Genomic DNA, 19,337 nt, shown 5'->3' on the forward strand with positions numbered 1-19,337 from the left:
CACTGCACCCGAGTCCCCTGGGTCTCCTAGAAGTAATCTAACGATTCTATAGTCAAGTCCTAGCGATTCCAAAGCCTATTAGTACTGTACTTACCTGCTAGTAATTTCGCATTCCACTTTTCTAGTATATGGTTTTCTGTGCCCCTCGGGCATTTGTATACACTGTGCTAACTTAAGTATTTTTGTAAGAGTTTTGGTTTGTGCTTAGTACCCTGTCCTCATAAAGAGTACAGGGCTGTTGTGATCTTTAATAAATAACTGTTTATTTTCATAACACTTGTGTGGTGTCCTTTCACTTGGTGTTCAAGGGGTATATGTGGTATAACAGCTGGCTTAACATGCCCTCTCAAGTCTTTAGCCTTAGACTGCTCGTATCCACGCTACTAGGATAGCTGGTCTATAAGGTTGACTTACAACCAATCATCAATAAGGGTTGCTGGACTGATACATAGTGTTCACTAGAATAGTGACCACTGCATATCAGGCCACCTTCTCACAACTAGGCCCAAAACGATATTTACACGGGTCACACTTGTATAATTTAATCTGTAGCTTTCAAGGTGTTTTTTTTTATTGTTAGTTTTATATAGCGGTAACTTGACCCGAATCGAGAATCTGAGCGCTTTACATAGCATCAGCTGCATTACACAAGGACACCTTCATTTTTGTTAGGCACAGGGAGATTAAGTGATTTGCCCAGAATCACAGGATGTTCAGTGTCATTGCGAGACTCGAAACCAGTTCCCCAGATTCGAGGTCGACCGCCCTACCCTTTAAGCCAATTCCTCTCCCCAGTTGCACCGGCTGCAGACTTCAGCCATGTAATATTATTAGGCCAAAAACTGCCATAAAAGTACAAATAATAAAAAAAAGTATGAAAAACTGATCAGCATTACAAGATTTACGTCAGGTCTGGGTTTAAGAGTATTATTTTCAAGAAGAATACAGACTTATTTTTATAGCGAACAAAGACCATTTTTATGGCTTTTTTTTTGACATTCCAATCTGTATTTATCCTTCGGTACTTTTATCTGCATTTGTCCCTATTAATTTTGTTTTTAACAGCCCAAGTTCCGTTTTTATTCACATTTGAAAATAAATGCAGACAGTAAAATAAATGGTTTCCATCTGTTAACTTTAAAAATAAGTCTCAACTATTTCTAGATACCCCCTAAGAGTGACTAGCCCCCAGGGATAGCCGCATCCTTAGTAAATTGTTATGGGAAAGTGGGTTGTGCCTAGACTCCCCCTATCTGTATCAACTTTTGTCTCTGGGGCACTAGGTTAGGATGTCCCAGCGCCCTTGTCCCCTGGGACAAGGAAGGCGAAATTGGAAGGGGCGCTGCAATCAACCCCCATCACTCTGTGTGCTGCTCTTGCTCCCGTTGCCAGTGTCTGGGTCATACTGCTTGCCGGCAGCAGAAGTGACAATTGAGTGGGAAGAGTAGGAGGCACTCTGATTCAAAAAGGAAGTGTGACGTGAAGCCGCTTTAGGGAACAAAAAGAAAAAGCATTTCTTTTGAGTGGTGAAGCAGCTCTTTTAACAATCATTACCCGGGCCAATGGCGTGCCTCATAAGCCCTTGCAAGGCCTCAAAATTTGCATATTTATCTCCTGGTGTCCCAAAGGATGCCCGGATCCACAATCGTTCTTCAAGCATGTTTGGGCTGGACTGCTGAATGCAGCAGCCCTCCAAAAATGTTATTAAAAACCTGTCCCAGGTCTCCCTTGGACATTATGCCATTTTTGTAAGCAGTCTTTGAGCTAGTGCTCTTGCAGCTGGGCTCTTAAGTGCAGAGAACCCTGTAGAGGGGTGTGAAAGCTGCAGTAGCAGGATAGTAAATGTTTAAAAAAGGCTCTGGTACATATTTTTCCTCACAATGCTTTATTAATAATGTTAATGGTTGACAATACTTGGGTCTACAGTAAAATAACATGATGCTGCATTTATAAATGGTTGACACCCTAACAAAGCAGCCAATAATCCTACCTGATTGATAATGACACCCTTAATATTATATTGTCTAGTATAGGTAGTGTATTGTGAATATAGGATTCAAGGGTGTAGGAAAGTAGCCATTTGTGACATGGTCACTCCCACATTTTGCCTGGTAACTGATGTGATTTGGACTAGGAGTGTTCTGTATTCCTGCTAACCAGGTCGCCAGTGCTCTTTCCAAAAACTCTACAATTGTTTCCTCAGTTGGCAATACCTTTCGCACTCTGTAAGTCCCTAGTAGATAGTACCCTTGGTACCTAGGGCCTGAGGTACTAAAGAGGGCCCCTAAGGGCAGCAGCACTAAGTGTGCCACCCACCAAGCACATTCCAGTGTGCCATGTCCCTAACACTACATTTAATAATGTAAACCGCTTCTGCAGCTGGCCAGACATCCCTTAGGCAGATATGCTCAAGTGCTGGTCAGTCCCATTACTACTGGTGCAAGTGGCCAGGGAAGACTTTTTAAAACATGTTGTAGACACTGGTGAAAACGAGTCCCCCAGTTACATAATGGATTGGGATGTTTGGCATCCAACATTGCTTATTGATTCCAGTGATAGATGTATCAATGCATGCACCCAGAGGGCACCTTAGATGTGCCCCCTGAAAAAGTTGACAATGTCCGGTGGGTCCAGAGCTACCAGGAGCACAAACAATCTTCTGTTGAAACCGCGAAGATTCCGGAAGGAAAAACGTACAAACGCTCCTTCTCTGGAATGGCGCCCAGGATCTGGAACGCACTTCCGCCTGAAACGAGGCTCATCTCTTCCTCCCTTCTTTTTAAGAAAGAAGTCAAAAGTATCCTTATGGCTAAATACACTTGAACAATTCGTTTGATTTTCATTGTGAACAGTATTATCAGTATTCTGTTATGATACAGCCTATGTATTCCTATGTACGTGTGTCTGGACTTATATTAGTCTAAAGTGCTTAGATCCTTGCTACCTCACATCAGTTTTTTATCGATTTCGGTATTATTCACAACGTTTTGATGGCCTGCGCTCCAACTAGGCCGTGCTACCTCATACCTATACTATAAGTAATTTGTTTTTTGCTATGTACATGAACTTGATGATCTACCTCCCTACTTTCCCCCCTTGTTCCCCTACCCTTCCACCTGCCTGTGTAAAGCGCTCTGTTATCTGCAAAGATCTTGTTCGCGCTATATAAAACTCTCAAAATAAATAAATTAAATAAAAACTAAGAAGATGGAGGTCACGAAAGAGGAGGGAAGAAGCAGCTGATGGGGTATCAGCTCAGCTGGCCTGTTTGTATCCCTTGTTGAAAATGGCGCCAAAGTGGATTCATCCTGCAGCTGTTGACTCCAAAAACTTTGGAGGACTGCCTGTCTTGGATAGGTAACCAAGACCTCCTGTGGGACAGCGGACCTGGGCCTTGCATCTTACCGCAGTTCCAAAAGAAAGGACTCTCAGGGCTCCACAACCAGACATCAGAAACCACCACTGCACCCATCGCCTCCAGTCTGAGTCATATGTTATGTTAACAATGGTTTGTATAGCGCACTGACACCGGTTGGTTTCCTGGCGCTGTAGAGACAGAGGGCAGTCAGAGTTGGAAGCCTGCGGAGTTAGTAGTATGCTTGTTGGTAAAGCCAGGTTTTTAGGGATTTCCTGAATGACATGAGATTAGGGCATAGCCGGATCTCAAGGGGAAGGGCATTCCATAGACGAGGTGCCAAAGTGCCAAATCTGCAACCGCCCGAGCGTTTACGTTTAAAAGATGGTGTTTGTAGGAGACATTGGTGAGCCGAGCGTAGACTTCGGGACGGGGCATGCTTTATGAGGAGTTTTGTGATGAAATTAGGGCTTTTGCAGTAGAGCGCTTTAAAGATCATGCAGCTGACTTTAAAGGTGCAGCGCTGGGCCACCGGGAGCCAGTGAAGTGTTTTCAGAAGGGGGGTGGCAGAATGCCATCTAGGCTGGCTCAAAATCAGTCATAGTGGGCCAACGGTGCCAACAAGGTCCCCCAATGCATCAGTTAATCGTGATTTCACCCCTCGTGGACCTTGCAACATCGCCTGCAGCCTCTGCACACAGGCCCCCGCTATCACAACTGCTCCAGTAAGAAAACACGACGCTCCAGGACACTTGCACCAGTCGCCCCTGGGCTGTGAAGAAGAGGAGCAAAGGTGTTTTTTCGTCCCCGAATATCGCAAGTCCTGCTGTTGGTTCAGCTGAACTGGCCTTCCAGGCAGAACCTGAAGCCTCTTTTTGCATTGACCGATCTCCATAGAATAATACTGGGCTCCCGATGCTGGTTTGCACCCTGCACCGGTCTGCCCTCGTGCCACTGGTACTGTACTGTTGGTGCTGCCTTGGGTCTCGCCCACCACTCATCTTAACCCCTGAAGATTGGCCCTGTAAGTCGCTGTACTAACACTACTGAACTAAAAAATTGCACTAAGTATCCACATTTTGAACTGAATAAAATTTATATCTGAAAGAGACACGTTAGTGATAGATTCCTTACCTTAGAATATCCCCAGGCGTCAGGCTGGATCCGGAAAGTTTTGCGTAGCAGTACCCTTGCGCGTCGGTAGGCGTCGTCTGCGGCTCCGCGTCCGTCGTGGGCGCCGTGATGACGTCGTCGGAGTACTTAGACGCCGCCTCCGCGTGCTGACGTCAGTTCTTCTTCTTTTTTCCGCTCCAGCCAGCGCAGATCTGGAAAAAGCAGTTCCCTGGTCATTTTTTGACTAACTTTTTGGATCTTTTTGATCTCTTTCGAAGTCTTCACGACTCCGACGGTGCCGTTAGGGATGCCCGGCTTCAAGCACTGCGGCGGTTGCGAACGACTCATGTCGGTTACGGATCCGCACCGACTGTGCCTGACGTGTTTGGGCGTCGACCATGACGACGAGGCCTGCTCCGACTGTCGGGCCCTCTCGAGGAAGGCCAGGCGGGAGCGGTCCCGCAGGCGACTTGAGATCCGCCAGTCGGCCCCGCGCCGTGTGAGGTCCCGGTCCCACGGGAGGTCGAGGGACAGGTCGCGGGGGCGGAGCCGTCACAGCTCCGGGAGTCGGCGCCACTCCTCCGGGTCCAAGTCGTCAGGTAAGAAGCATAAGAAGTCGAAGAGGCATCATCGCTCTTCCGACTCCCCCCGACGCTCGCGCAATGCGGCCGGGGGTTCGGGTGACACCGCCCACGCGGCTCCTCAGGAGTCGCGGGCGCCGCGTTCGGCTCCATACCCCCCGTCCCTGGGCTGAACGCGACGCCGGAGGAGATAGAGCGCTTCCTCATGGCCATGAGGTCCCTTTCTTCTCCGACGGGTTCCGCGGCGCCTTCGGGCCCAGCGAACCCGTCTGGGGGCCCTAGTGGGTCGGGTACAACCCCGACTCCGTCGGGTGCTTCGGCCTCGACGCCGCCGGCGTCTTCGGCGCCGCAGGGCTCTGCGATCCCGACGCCGCCGCTGCCCTCGGGCTCGGCGCCGCAGGGTTCGGCGGTCCCGGCTTCGTCGGTGCCTTCGGGTCCGACGCCGCAGGGTGCCGTTCGGCCCTCGTCGGGCGATGGAGCGTCCCCGGTGGACCTTACGACCCCTCCCCCCCGGGGTCGGTCCGTGTGGTGTCCCCACCGGCGTCGGTCCCGGCCGACGCCGTCCCCAATACCTCCTCTCTATGGGTCCCGACGTCGGGACAGCGCCAGTCGGCGCCGATCCCGACGCCGTTCGGGGATTTCTATCCCTATGAACCATCCTCATTCGCTAACGACCCTGAGTCTCAGGAGATGAGGGAAGAGGACTGGGAGGGGTCTGAGGACCCTCTGACAAGGGATTGTCAGTCTAGCATGGACTGGACAGGAGACCTTGGGGAGGCCAGTGGCCTGGACACCTCTCCAGACACTGGATTCGTCTCTCCTCCTTCCGTGGCTTCGGAGGAGGGCGCTACATATAGTGTGGTGTTGATGAGGGCTGCTAAGGCCTTGGGCCTTAAGCTCCCCGTCGCGGCCGCGAGGACTAATCTCCTCACTGAGGTCCTTAAGCCGCAGTCATGCTCCATGGAGCCAATGCTGCCGTTTAATGAGGCCTTGTCGGACGTTCTGTTGGGCACTTGGTCCAGGCCCGCTACAGGTTCGCCTGTAGATAGGAACGTGGCCAGACGCCACCGCCCGGCTCCGGGCGACCCATGTTACCTGTCCACCCACCCCACCCCCGAGAGCCTGGTTATCCAGGCCTCTAACTCCCAGACCGCCTTCCCGTCAGCACCCCCTGATCGGGAATCCAAGAGGTACGAGGCTTTTGGCAAAAAGGTCTTCTCGTCCCTTAGCTGTGGACTGCGGTCTTCCAACACCGCATGCCTCTTGGGCCGTTACACCCATTCTATATGGGAAACGGTGGCGGAATTGCTGCCAGAGTGCCCGTTGGAGGTACGGGCCAAACTCGGCCAAGCCCTGGTGGAGGGCCGGGACGCAGCGAAATATTCGATCAGGTGCGGACTGGACACAACTGACTCGCTGGGCAGAGCGATGGCTACGACGGTGGCGATTCGACGCCACGCCTGGCTTAGGTCCGCCAACTTCTCGGCTGATGTCCAGAATACACTCATGGACATGCCGTTCGATGGCCGTCGCCTCTTTGGCGACAAGGCAGACCACGCGCTCGAGCGCTTTAAGGACTCCAAGGCTACGGCCAAGTCCTTGGGCCTCTCGGCCCCGCGCCAGTAAGTGGCTGCCTTTCGCTCCTTTCGTGGCCACGGAAGGGGCGTCCCCACGCGTGCCGCCAGCCACTCGCCGCAAACTGTCGTCCAGCGCGGCGGCGGCCGTGGAAACCGTCGTGGAGGCGGTCGGGGAAGCAAGCGGAGCCAGTCCACACCTGCCCCCGCAGCATCCGCCTCTAAACCCTTCTAGTCCGTGCTTTTCGGCCCATGTGGCGCCAGTTGGAGGCAGGGTTCGCCATCACCACTCTCACTGGCGCACAGTCACTTCGGACAGGTGGGTGCTGCAGATCGTCCGAAGGGGCTACTCCCTCCCCTTCGAGACGACCCCTCAAGCCATGCCACCGCGACACCACCGCGTATCGGGGGATCATTTGCGGCTCCTGCAGGAGGAAGTTTCGGCCCTCTTGGCTAAGGGGGCCATCGAGCGCGTTCCTGGGCCAGAAGTAGGACGTGGTTGCTACTCCCACTACTTCCTGGTACCCAAGAAGGGCAAAGGAGGCCTACGCCCTATCTTGGATCTGAGGAACGTCAACGGCTTCCTCCGGAAGGAGAAGTTCAAAATGCTGACACTGGCTCAGGTCTTGACTGCCCTAGACCCAGGAGACTGGATGGTAGCGTTGGACTTGCAGGATGCGTATTTCCACATCCCCGTCCTGCCGGCCCACCGGCGTTACCTGCGGTTCACGGTAGGCCACGAGCACTTTCAGTTTACCGTGCTCCCCTTCGGCCTTACCAGCGCCCCACGGGTGTTCACGAAGGTGATGGCGGTGGTCGCAGCTCACTTGCGCAGGTTAGGGGTTTCAGTCTTCCCCTACCTAGACGACTGGTTGTTGAAGGCGGGCTCGCCCCAGGCAGTCGTCACCCACCTCCAGACTACGGCGGATCTCCTGCACAGGCTGGGATTTTCCATCAATGTGCCGAAGTCACACCTGTGCCCCTCTCAGAAGCTCCTTTTCCTCGGAGCGGTTCTCGACTCGGCGCAGTTTCGGGTTTACCCGCCCGAACAGCGAGTCCGGGATATTCAGGCCCTGATCCCGGTCTTCGGGCCGTTATTCCGGGTTTCGGTCAGGTTGACGCTGCGGCTTCTGGGGCTGATGGCCTCCTGCATCCTTCTGGTGCAACACGCACGGTGGCGGATGCGGGCTCTGCAGTGGGACCTGAAGTTGCAGTGGGCCCAGCACCGGGGCAACCTTTCCGACCATGTCCTGATCTCGGAGGGCACTGCGAGACAGCTGCAGTGGTGGCTCACGGACCGCGATTGGGTCAACGGCAGATCCCTCTTCCTTCCCCAACCGGAGCACGTAGTTGTGACGGACGCGTCCCTCCAGGGCTGGGGTGGACACTTGGGAGAGGCGGAGATCAGAGGACTCTGGTCTCCGGCAGAATCCCGGCTCCATATCAATCTGTTGGAGCTGCGGGCGATTCGTCTGGCACTGAAAGCATTCCTCCCGTCTGTCCGAGGGAGTGCAGTGCAGGTGTTCACGGACAACACCACCGCCATGTGGTACTGCAACAAACAGGGCGGTGTGGGGTCGTGGACCCTTTGCCAGGAGGCTCTACGCCTCTGGCAGTGGCTGGAACATCAGGGCGTGACTCTGGTGGTTCAACACCTGGCAGGTTCTCTGAACGCCAGGGAGGACGAACTCAGCCGTCGGTGCTCGATGGATCACGAATGGCGTCTGAACTCGGACGTGGCGCAAGGCCTCTTTCTGCGTTGGGGAGAGCCTTGGTTAGATCTATTCGCCACCGAAGAGAACGCGCAATGTCATCAGTTCTGCGCGTTGGAATTTCCATGGCGGCACTCGCTCGGAGACCCTTTTCGTCGCGAGTGGAACTGCGGTCTGTTGTACGCCTTTCCGCCTATACCACTTCTGCCCAGAGTGCTGAAGAAGATCAAGCGCGACCGGGCACAAGTCATCCTTGTGGCTCCGGACTGGGCACGAAGGTTCTGGTATCCCGAGCTACTCAGTATGTCAGTCGATCCCCCAGTTCGTCTGCCTCTTCAGGAGGACCTTCTGTCGCAGCAGCAGGGGACGGTCCTCCACCCGAACCTGTCCAGTCTCCACCTCCATGCATGGAGATTGAGCGGCGGCAGTTGAGGCCATTTGACTTGCCTCCTGAAGTTTGCAACATCATTCTGGCAGCCAGGCGTCCCTCCACAAAAACGGTATACGCCTGCAGGTGGAACAGATTTGTGGCATGGTGCACAGCAAAGGCTGTGGATCCTCTCAATGCCCCTCTCTCTGAGATTCTTCTCTTCCTTCTTTCTCTTGCCCAGCAGGGCTCTGCTCTGGGCACTATCAAGGGCTATCTTTCGGCTCTTTCAGCCTTTCTGAGGCTGCCTGACCAACCTTCTTTGTTCAAGTCCCCTATAGTTAACAGATTTCTGAAAGGCATCACTCATACCTTTCCTCCTGTTCCTTTCGTGATGCCTCAGTGGGACTTGAATCTGGTTCTAACATTTCTGATGTGCGCTCCCTTTGAGCCACTTCATAACTGTCCACTTCGCCTTCTTTCTTTGAAGACTGCATTCCTGGTAGCCATCACCTCTGCCAGGAGAGTGAGTGAGCTCCAGGCTCTTTCTTGTAAGCCTCCTTTCAGTCCATCCGGACAAGGTTGTTTTGAGGACTAGGCCCTCCTTCTTGCCTATGGTGGTCACGGCCTTCCACATTGGGCAGTCCATCACATTGCCCACCTTCTTTCCGCCTCCGCACCCCTCGAGAGAGAGGAGGAGAGGCTCCACCGTCTGGACCCAAAACGTGCGCTCTCATTCTATCTGGATCGCACACGCCAGTTCCGGGTGGATGATCAACTCTTTGTTGGGTACGCGGGCGCTAAGAAAGGGAAAGCGGTGCACAAGAGGACCATTTCTCGATGGATTATCATGTGCATCCAGGCGTGTTACTCCTTGGCTAAGAAGGAACCACCTGTTGGGCTGCGGGCTCATTCCACTCGAGCCACGGCCACTACAACTGCCTTGGGCCGAGGTGTGCCCTTGCAGGACATTTGCCAGGCTGCTACGTGGGCTTCGTTGCACACGTTTGCGAGGCACTACTGCCTGGACAGTCCAGTCCGGAGAGATGGCTACTTCGGCCGTTCCGTTCTCCAGGACTTTCTGGTGTGAATATTGGTTCGCAGACCCACCACCACGGGGATGGTATTGCTGGGGTATCTATTCTAAGGTAAGGAATCTATCACTAACGTGTCTCTTTCAGATGCACAAGTTACTACTTGTGTAACGATATATCTGTAAGAGACATTAGTTAGTGATAGATTCCTTACCGACCCACCCATCCTCCACGTTCTGCGAACCGATATCTAGGGTTAAGGTCATCCCCTTTCAGGGCCCTAGTTTCTTGGCACCAGTGTCGGTTTTTGTCATGGCTCTGCGTTTCTGGCGCGGAAAAGCTGTGGCTAAGAACTGACGTCAGCACGCGGAGGCGGCGTCTAAGTACTCCGACGTCATCACGGCGCCGACGACGGACGCGGAGCCGCAGACGACGCCTACCGACGCGCAAGGGTACTGCTACGCAAAACTTTCCGAATCCAGTCTTGACGCCTGGGGATATTCTAAGGTAAGGAATCTATCACTAACTAATGTCTCTTACAGATATATCGTTACACAAGTAGTAACTTGTGCATTTAAAAACTTACTTAACTGAACGATTTCTCTCTAATGCCTAAACATATATAAAGATACCTGCTATTTTTATAAATTGGTGTGGATCGCCACCTTGAGTCGTGTCATGTATTTGTGCGTATTTGCAGGGGCCTTGCACTCCTCTCGGTTAAGCCTAAGGCTGCTGGACCACACTACACCTAATAGAGCACCTCGGGATTGCTAAAGCAAGCCCCTGCCCAATTATAAGGGTACCCATGGATTCTTTACACGGTATATCGGATTGATATATCACTAAGAGCCAGATTCCTAGAAGGGGTCAAACCAAAGGTATTTCCATCACCTGATTGTATGTTTGTAATTTAATGTGTAGTATTTAATTGTTTACTAAAAATACTTTTCCTTTATAAAAGAAAAAAAACTGACTGAGCAATACTTTGAGTAGTGGTGTGTACCAGCAAGCTGGTGTTGCTAGCCCATACCACCTCTTCTGAGTACAACTTTGACTGCACTGCTTTGCCATCCTGATTCAAGTGCTAGAAAGCGGTACTTTTGAGAAAAAAGACAATTTCAGTCTATTTACTTGAGATGGACTCTCATCCTTGTTAACCAATGACCCAGCTTCTAGCATCTACCATATAAACTTGTTTGAAAAATGCCCATGTTTTACAGAGGACCAGAGTACATCCTTTGGCGATTGCAGTGAAATTAGTGATTGCCTGGTTTGGGCAAAGGGGTCCTCTTTCTTCCACGTAAACAAATGTGTGTTTATTAGCAAGATTTACAAACATGGCTGCAGTTCAGCAGCAAGGCTCTAAAAAACTTCCTTAAAAAATAAATGTGGTTGGATTTCCTGCTGCTCACAGCTCCTTGCTGAACTGCAGCTGTGCGTGTCCTAAAACCTTGGTTCCGCAGTAGGTGTAGATAAATAGAAAAATGTACATCACTTTGGCATTGTCTTTTTCACTTCATTCTGTTTCTTCTAGAGTAAGCTGATAGCTGGAAAAATTATCCCAGCCATTGCTACTACCACAGCCGCAGTGGTGGGACTGGTGTGCCTCGAGCTTTACAAAATTGTGCAGGGGCACAAGAAGATTGAGTCATTCAAGAATGGTTTCATGAACCTTGCGCTGCCTTTCTTTGCCTTTTCAGAGCCCATCTCTGCACCAAAAAATAAGGTAAGTGTCTGGGGTTGGTAGACTAGTTGTAAAGCTGGTAAAGTGATTTATTGGCTGACAGTCATTTAGCATGTAAGTAAGTCTGGAATTCAACAAACTTGCCTAAGCAAGGTCCAATTTAAACTAAACCTTTTGGCATTGTGTGGTAATGCAGCCAATGTTCTTGCTTACAGGTACAAGCAGACAGGCAATTTGAAATACAGGCACACAGCACAAGTTGTTCTCTTGTATTGGATCAGCCAGACATTTAGGTATTCATGAATGATCCCCTGTTTCTGAAATTGGTGGGCAGTTAATCACTATAAAATTAATTAGAAAGCCAGAGTTGGCTGGCACTGATCCTTATGCCTTCTCTGTCTAGAGGTTTATTAGCGCTGTTTAATTTGAAAGCCAGAATTCACTGGCAGTGAACTCATCCATTTTATTCCTGTTGCAGTACTATGAGAATGAGTGGAGTTTGTGGGACCGATTTGAAGTTCGAGGCATGCAAGCCAGTGGGAAGGAGATGACTTTAAGGGAGTTCCTGGATTATTTCAAGGTAAAAAGTGTACTTAGTAATAAATATTTGAACAGCTTAATACTATATTGTCTGTAGACAACCGAATGAGAACTGTACACTCAACCTTCTCTTTACTTCTCACAAATTGGTTTGGAATTGTCTGCACCCGACCAACAAGACCAAAAGCTTCTCAAAAAGAAAACTGCTTAATTTTGTGCTACTTTCCCCTTGCATGAGCATCCTCTGTGTGTGAGCCGACATCATGGCTCACCAGACATGTTTAGCCATTTTTTCCCTCTCATTAGTAAAAACACTGTACTTGGCTTCTTTGGTTGCATAGCCCCTGTGCATCAGTAGGTGGCTTCACATGGCGGTCTACTCCGCTCCGGATGTGATGGCTGGAGCCACATATAGGTGTCATCCAAGCGAAGGGATGTCCGTTCCTTTCTGTAGTAGGGGATCTGTGTGTATAGTCATAATCTTGCGAATAGTCCCACCCATGTGCGTGGACCCCGGAGCAATCGAAATAGTCTCTTAAGTTGTCTTCTTCTGCAGTCTTGCATAGACACTGAAGAGAAAATCAAAGACAAATAATGCAGCCTAAAACTACAAGGCTACATTGGCCAGCACTTCATTTTGAAGTGAAATGGATAGCCAAATAATACTAAAAATTACACATTTTGCCAAGTTTCACACAGAGAAACTCCCCTTCACAAAAATCCTTGTCATGATAGAGAGGAAGAGTTAGACAGACAAGCCCCCATAGGCTGCCATTATGTCTCTGGAAAAGGGATACCGTGCCTTTAAGGAACTCTCCAGAGATCCACGGTATCCCAAGATGCACAGCTAAAGGCCTTACTTTCAGTTCTTTTAACCGTCTCCTGCTAGCAGGACCCTGGAGCATTGAGCTCCACCTTTTTGGGTGTTTCTTCACTTTTGGAGATTTCCCATTGATTTGAGTGCTTCACTCGGCGTCTGGGGTCTTCCTCTTCCTGTCTTTTTTTACCAGTTTTGCCACCTCTATATTGTTGAAATGCCAGCTTTATTCGACAAGTGCCCGGAGTGTGGTAAGAAGGCTAAATCTGACCCCCACAGAGTGTGCATACTCTGTCTCCCTTCTACCCATGTCCCTGACTCCTGTGATCTGTCACTCTTTCTCCAGGAGGACCCTGAGTGACGGGGAGAAGATTCGTCTCCAAGGCCTGGGGCAGAGGAGACATCAAGAACCATGTGGGACTTCTGGGCATGGAGGGACTCTGTCGTCATCCTCTGCCCGTGCATCGGCCTTTGGGGGGCTCCCCAGTCAAGAAAAGGCCCAGAAAAGTCACGGGTCCCGGTTGACGTCGATGGCTTCGGAGCGAGAGGTACGACTACCATCTGTTCCCCGTCCACCCAGGGCTCTGGGTCGAAGCGACGTCTACGTTCAGCGTTGAGGGGTAGGACGTCGAGACCTCGGACGAGGTCGAGGACTTCACCGGCGTCGCCACACCATTGACGTTGTGATGCGCCCCAAAGAGGCAGGTGCTTGCTGTCGAGGCAACACCGCCGTTAGCCATCAACGTCGATGCGAAGGTCGACATCGAGGAGAGGAAGATAGACGTCAAGGCGAAGACACTCTGCGTCGGGGAGTACGTTAAAGAGCGACGTCGCGAAAAGAGATGTCGAAGAGGTCGACGTCGAGGACAGACAAGTCTACGTCAAAGAGGAAGTCAAGGCCCAGAACCGTGTCTAGTCCCTCTGTGGTTAGCGTCTCATCCTAATCATCAGTAAGTCACCGGTCGCGGCGGCGCTCGTCCACCGAGTGATCTACCTCCAGAGCATCCTCCCCGAGGCCTGCTTGTAAGAAAAGGAGAGTTCTTATGTCACCGGACGCTGATTATTCCCGGACCTATTCGCCCTCAAGGCCCAGGACGCCTACGCCTCCTGCTCTTCCGCAACTACCTCCTCCACCACCTCCTCCTCCACCGCCTCGGCCTCCACAACCGAATCCTTTGGTTCCGGCTCAGCCTCTTCCACTTCCGCAGCCTCCTGGGCCGGTGGCTCCTGCAAGGCCCAGAAAGCCAAGGTCAAGATCCAGAGGGAGGCATCGCTCTCGCAGTGAGCGTAGATCTTAGACGTCATTGTCGTCTGAGGGATAGGTCACGGTCCAGGTACACTGACTCGTGCAGTGACAGAAGGTATTCTTTTGACTGGGTGTGAGTATTTATTTATTTATTTATTTATTTATTTTGAAAGTTTTATTGATTCAGATGCTCCATCCATCACCACCCCCTTTTGTACCGCATGGGTACTGCCATGGCATACACTGGAGACGCCACTCCTGGTTGCGCCTTGCGCCTCTGGTTTAAGAGAGGTAACAGCGGATTGCTAACTTGCCCTTTTCTGGATATACCCTCTTCAGGACTCATGCGGACGAAAAGATGGCCTGCATGAAAGTGGAAATGCTGAAAGCTGTAGGTTTGGAGAAACCAAAGAAACAGCGGAAGTCCTTCTGCCCCTTCCAGAGGCGTTACTCTTCCCAGAGATATCAGCGAGGGCAAGGTCGCCAAGCTGGCCAACAGCAGCAGCAACAACAGCAATACCAGCGACAGCCCTTCCAGAAGCGTCCGTGGCAGAGGCGGCCAGCAGGCCTCCTCGGCGAATAAGGGCCCGGCCGGGTCTAAGCCCTGAGGAGTTACTTCGCCTTCATCCGTTACCCGCTCCAGTGGGGGAAGCATACAGAATTACTTGGCAGAGTGGAGATATATTACCCAGGACAAGTGTTTGCAATGGATACAGTCTTCGTTTTGTCAGCCCTCCTCCAGCTATTCCACCGATTCGTTCGCAATACCAGCTGCGCGAACTTCACGTGGAGGCCGATACCCTGTTAAGAAAAAGGGCGATAGAAGATGTCCCTCTGTCTCAAAGGGGAAAGGGTCTATACTCTAGGTTCTTTCTGGTACGCCCATTCTGGATTTGCGACGAGCAAACAAATGGATTCGCAGGGAGAAATTTCACATGCTGTCCTTGCACCAGATTTATCCTCGGCTGCAGCAAGGAGACTGGCTTTGCGCAATAGATCTGCAGGATGTGTACTTCCATGTGCCCATTGCACGGAAACACCGGAAGTTCCTGCGCTTCCTAGTCAGCACAAATCACTATCAGTACACCGTACTACTGTTTAGTCTAAAGTCTGCACCCAGGACTTTTTCAAAATGCATGGCAGTGGTGCCAGCACACCTGAGAAAAGAACAAGGTGTTTGTCTACCCTTACCTGGGCGACTGGTTGATCAAAGCCTCCACCTTCCAGGAAGCGCAATTGCATTTCAACAGGACGGCCGTTCTGTTGAACCAGCTGGGTTGAAACATCAACATTTCCAAGTCTGTTCCGACTACTGTTCAGTGCCTGCAGTACTTGGGAGCCTCCATCAATACTCTCAGGGCAAGCGTGTCTCTTTCGGAGGAGCGACTCTTATCGATCCTTTGGAAGGCTCAGGCTCTCATGTCTGTTCATCAACAACAGTGAGGACGGTGTCTTCTCTTCTGGGGTCGATGGCTTCTTGCATCTTCCTCACACCACATGCACGCCTCCACATGAGACCGCTGCAGGAATGTCTGGAGGGTCAATGGGACCAGAAACGAGGGAGCTGGGACAACCGGATCAAACTGTCTCTGCACGCTCAACAGTCCCTGAGATGGTTGTGTTCAGCAGAGAATCTCCTCAAGGGAGTTCCGTTCCACAAGGACATTCCCATACAGACTATTGTGACGCATGCTTCTCTCCACGGCTGGGGAGCGCATTCGGACCATCTACAGATCCAAGGAACGTGGTCCCAGGCGGAATCCACTTATCACATCAATCTTCTGGAACTCAGAGCTGTTCATTTGGAGCTGAAAGCCTTTCATCTGTCCTTCTAGACCAACTCTTTGCTTGTCCAGACGGACAATACGACCACAATGTATTACCTCAACAAGCAGGGGGTGCTTGAGATCGCGCACACTGTCGCAGGAAGCGCAGGCAATCTGGCACTGGCTGCTAGCCAGAGGACTGACTAAAACGGCTACCCATCTACCGGTTGTACAGAATGCTCAGGCAGACTCACTCAGCAGGCTCGTCCAGGAAAACCACAAGTGGGTTCTAAACGACTAGGTGCTAGGACACATCTTCGAAAGATGGGGCACTCCTGAAATAGATCTCCATGTTTTACCAACCGGGGACTCTGGGAAATTCACTATGGATCAGCTGGTCGAACAGCTTTCTGTACGCATTCCTGCCCATTCACCTGATTCTGGCGGTGCTCATCAAGCTGTCCCGGTCCAGAGCACGGATGATCCTCATTGCTCCGGAGTGGCCCCGCCAGTGGTGGTTCACAGACCTGCTCCACCTGTCCTTTCTCACTGCACCATCAGGATTCAAGCAAGCCGGGCCGAAGAAGGCTGAAATGCCAGAAACCGGTCCCCGGTAGCTTGTCTCCTTTCTGGTGAAGAATTGGCTTGGTAGTTTAGTCTGCCCTGTTCCCATGATGCACTGGGCCAGGGACAGGCTGATTTGCATATAGCCAGGTTCTGAGCTGGGATGGTGCAGTGAGATAAATAACGGTGATGGATCAAGCCCTGATCTTTGGACTGGGTAAGAGTGGTCTGATTAATTCAGACACTCTGTTCATCACCACCCCCTTTTCTGAACCACCTGTCTCTTCAGCCTCACCTACGACTGCCGTGTCAGCAAGACCTTCAAACGAAGTTCGGGGGGCAGATGGTTCACCCCAACCTCTAATCGTTGAGTTTGGCGGCATGGCTCCTGTGAGAGTGCAATATGGACACCTGAATTTGCCTGAGAATTGCATGAACATTCTCAAGGAGGCTAAGCGGCCATCCACTAGGACGTCTTATGCCTACAAGTGGAAGAGGATCTGCATCTGGTGTACTTCCAAGAACTATGTTCAGACGACATGCCAGGAAGATGTTGTCCTTCCATATCTCCTGCATTTGGCTCAGTCTGGCCTTAATTTTCAATCTATTAAGGTTCACCTCACAGAATTAACGGCGTACAGGAATTGTCCTTCAGACTTCCTTCTTCCAGGTCCCTGTGATTAAGGATTTTTTGGAAGGATTGAAGAAAGTGTTCCTTCCTGTTCGGAGTCCATCGCCTGCCTGGGAGTTGAATGTGGTGCTCTCAAGATTGATGAAGGAACTTTTTGAACTACTGCTGCACTTATTGTGGAAGGCGGCTTTCCTTGTGGCCATTACATCGGCCCGAAGGGTGAGTGAGATTCAGGCATTGTGTTGTCAAGACCTTATACTTCACAGTCTGGGGTTCTCTCTCAACTACGCAGTCTCACCTGCAGCCAGCCTATGTGCAACAGTACCGGGGGGCAACACTAAACACCCAGTCGGCCACGGTGCAGCCGAACCCGGCCAGGGTCAACAGAATGCAAACGCTCATCCGGAGGTTCCAACCTCAGCGATCCCTCCCAGCGCAGGTGTTCATGCAACTGATCGGCATGATGGCATCCTGCATATTCATAGTCCCGCACGCGAGGCTGCACATGCGTCCCTTTCAAGAATGCTTAGCCCGTCAGTGGAACCAGGCTCATGGCCATCTAAAAGACCTAGTGTTGGTGACCGGTCGTACTTACAACTCTGCATTGGTGGAACCCACAAAACCTTTGCAGGGGACGACCGTTCCAAGAGCCTGTCCCACAGATAGTGCAAACGACGGACGCATCTCTCCAGGGTTGGGGAGCGCATGTCCTCCACTACACAGTGCAGGGACTATGGACAGCACAACAGCAGAGGATGCATATCAATGTGTTGGAACTGATGGCGATCTTCATGGCACTAAAAGCATTCAAGTTGCACCTGTGCAACAAGGTCGTGTTAGTCCGGACGGACAACATGACCGCCATGTATTACATCCAGAAGCAGGGAGGCACGCACTCCCCGCAGCTGTCTCACCTAGCCCAGAGCATGTGGAAGTGGGCCATTCAGAGGAACATCTTCCTCATGGCGGAGCATCTCCCGGGTGTCGACAACCAAATGGCGGACCTGCTCAGCAGGCACAGTCATCAGATGCACGAGTGGGAGATCCACCCGTCGGTTCTCCATCCGTACTTCCAACAGTGGGGTCATCCAGACCTCGACCTCTTCGCCACAAGCGAGAACGCAAAATGCTTAAACTTCGCCGCCAGGTTCCCACACCCGCAGTCTCAGGGCAATGCGATATGGATGAACTGGTCAGGCAGATTTGCGTACGCTTTTCCGCCAGCCCCCCTCATACCTCTGGTGGCGCGCAAACTGCGACAGCACTCCATGACACTCATCCTGGTTGCTCCAACGTGGGCACGGCAAGCTTGGTACGCCACGTTCCTGGAACTTTCCGTGGTGCCACACCAACGGCTGCGCCTCACTCCGAGCCTCCTCACTCAGAGCCATGGCGACATTCAGCACCCAGATCCCCAACAGTTGAACCTTGCGATTTGGCTCCTGAGGTCATAGAGTTTGGATACCTGAACTTGCCTCCTGAGTGCATGAACATCATCAAGGAGGCAAGACGACCGACTCCCAGGGCCTGCTATGCAGCCAAATGGAAGCGGTTTGTTATTTACTGCTCCAAAAATAACATTAATCCGTTGGACGCATCTATTCAAAACATCATATGTTACTTGTTGCATCTGTACCAATGCAACCTGGCATACAGTTCCATCAGGATCCATCTGGCGGCCATAGCCGCTTACCTTCAAAACAGGCAGCACCTTTCCGTTTTCAGGGTGCCTGCCATTAAAGCCTTTTTGGAAGGACTTGAGAGTAATCCCTCCCAGACACCCCCCTTCACCAGTCTGGAACTTAAATATCGTTCTCACCAGACTCATGGGGCCACCCTTTGAGCCACTCCATTCCTGTGAAATACAGTTCCTCACCTGGAAGGTGGCCTTCCTAATAGCTATTACATCGCTGCGGAGGGTCAGTGAACTGCAAGCCCCCACAATTCAGGAACCCTACCTGCAAATCCATGCGAATAGAGTGGTGCTTTGCACCAACCCTAAATTCATGCCAAAAGTGGTTTCGCAGTTCCACCTTAACCAGAATATAGAACTGCCAGTTTTCTTTCCTAACCCTGATTCAGTGGCAGACAGAGCACTCCACACCTTGGATGTCAAAGAGCTCTCCTGTATTACATCGACAGGACAAAAGACTTTTGAAAGACTAAACAGCTGTTCGTTGCATTCTCTCCACAACTACAGGCAACCCTATCTCCAAGTCAGGTATAGCCAGGTGGATTGTTAAATGTATCCAGATCTGTTATCAGAAAGCTAAGCGCACATTAACAGTTCCCCCTAAAGCGCATTCCACGCGCAAGTTGGGGGCTTCCATGGCTTTCCTGGGTAATATTA

At 51.4% G+C, this 19,337-nt stretch overlaps 1 protein-coding gene across 3 annotated transcripts in view; it reads left to right on the top strand.

Moving 5' to 3' along the window:
- The window catches only part of UBA1 (ubiquitin like modifier activating enzyme 1), a 284,616-nt gene that overhangs the window by 222,542 nt on the left and 42,737 nt on the right, over positions 1–19,337 (top strand). For all 3 annotated transcript variants that reach the window (XM_086940309.1, XM_086940308.1, XM_086940310.1), the window contains exons 23-24: positions 11,274–11,465; positions 11,902–12,003. In XM_086940309.1, coding sequence (XP_086796435.1) covers positions 11,274–11,465; positions 11,902–12,003 — 294 coding nt within the window. The remainder of the gene's footprint in view (positions 1–11,273; positions 11,466–11,901; positions 12,004–19,337) is intronic.

This window comes from Lissotriton vulgaris, chromosome 10 (genome assembly GCF_964263255.1).
Source record: "Lissotriton vulgaris chromosome 10, aLisVul1.2, whole genome shotgun sequence".
Taxonomy (NCBI): domain Eukaryota; kingdom Metazoa; phylum Chordata; class Amphibia; order Caudata; family Salamandridae; genus Lissotriton; species Lissotriton vulgaris.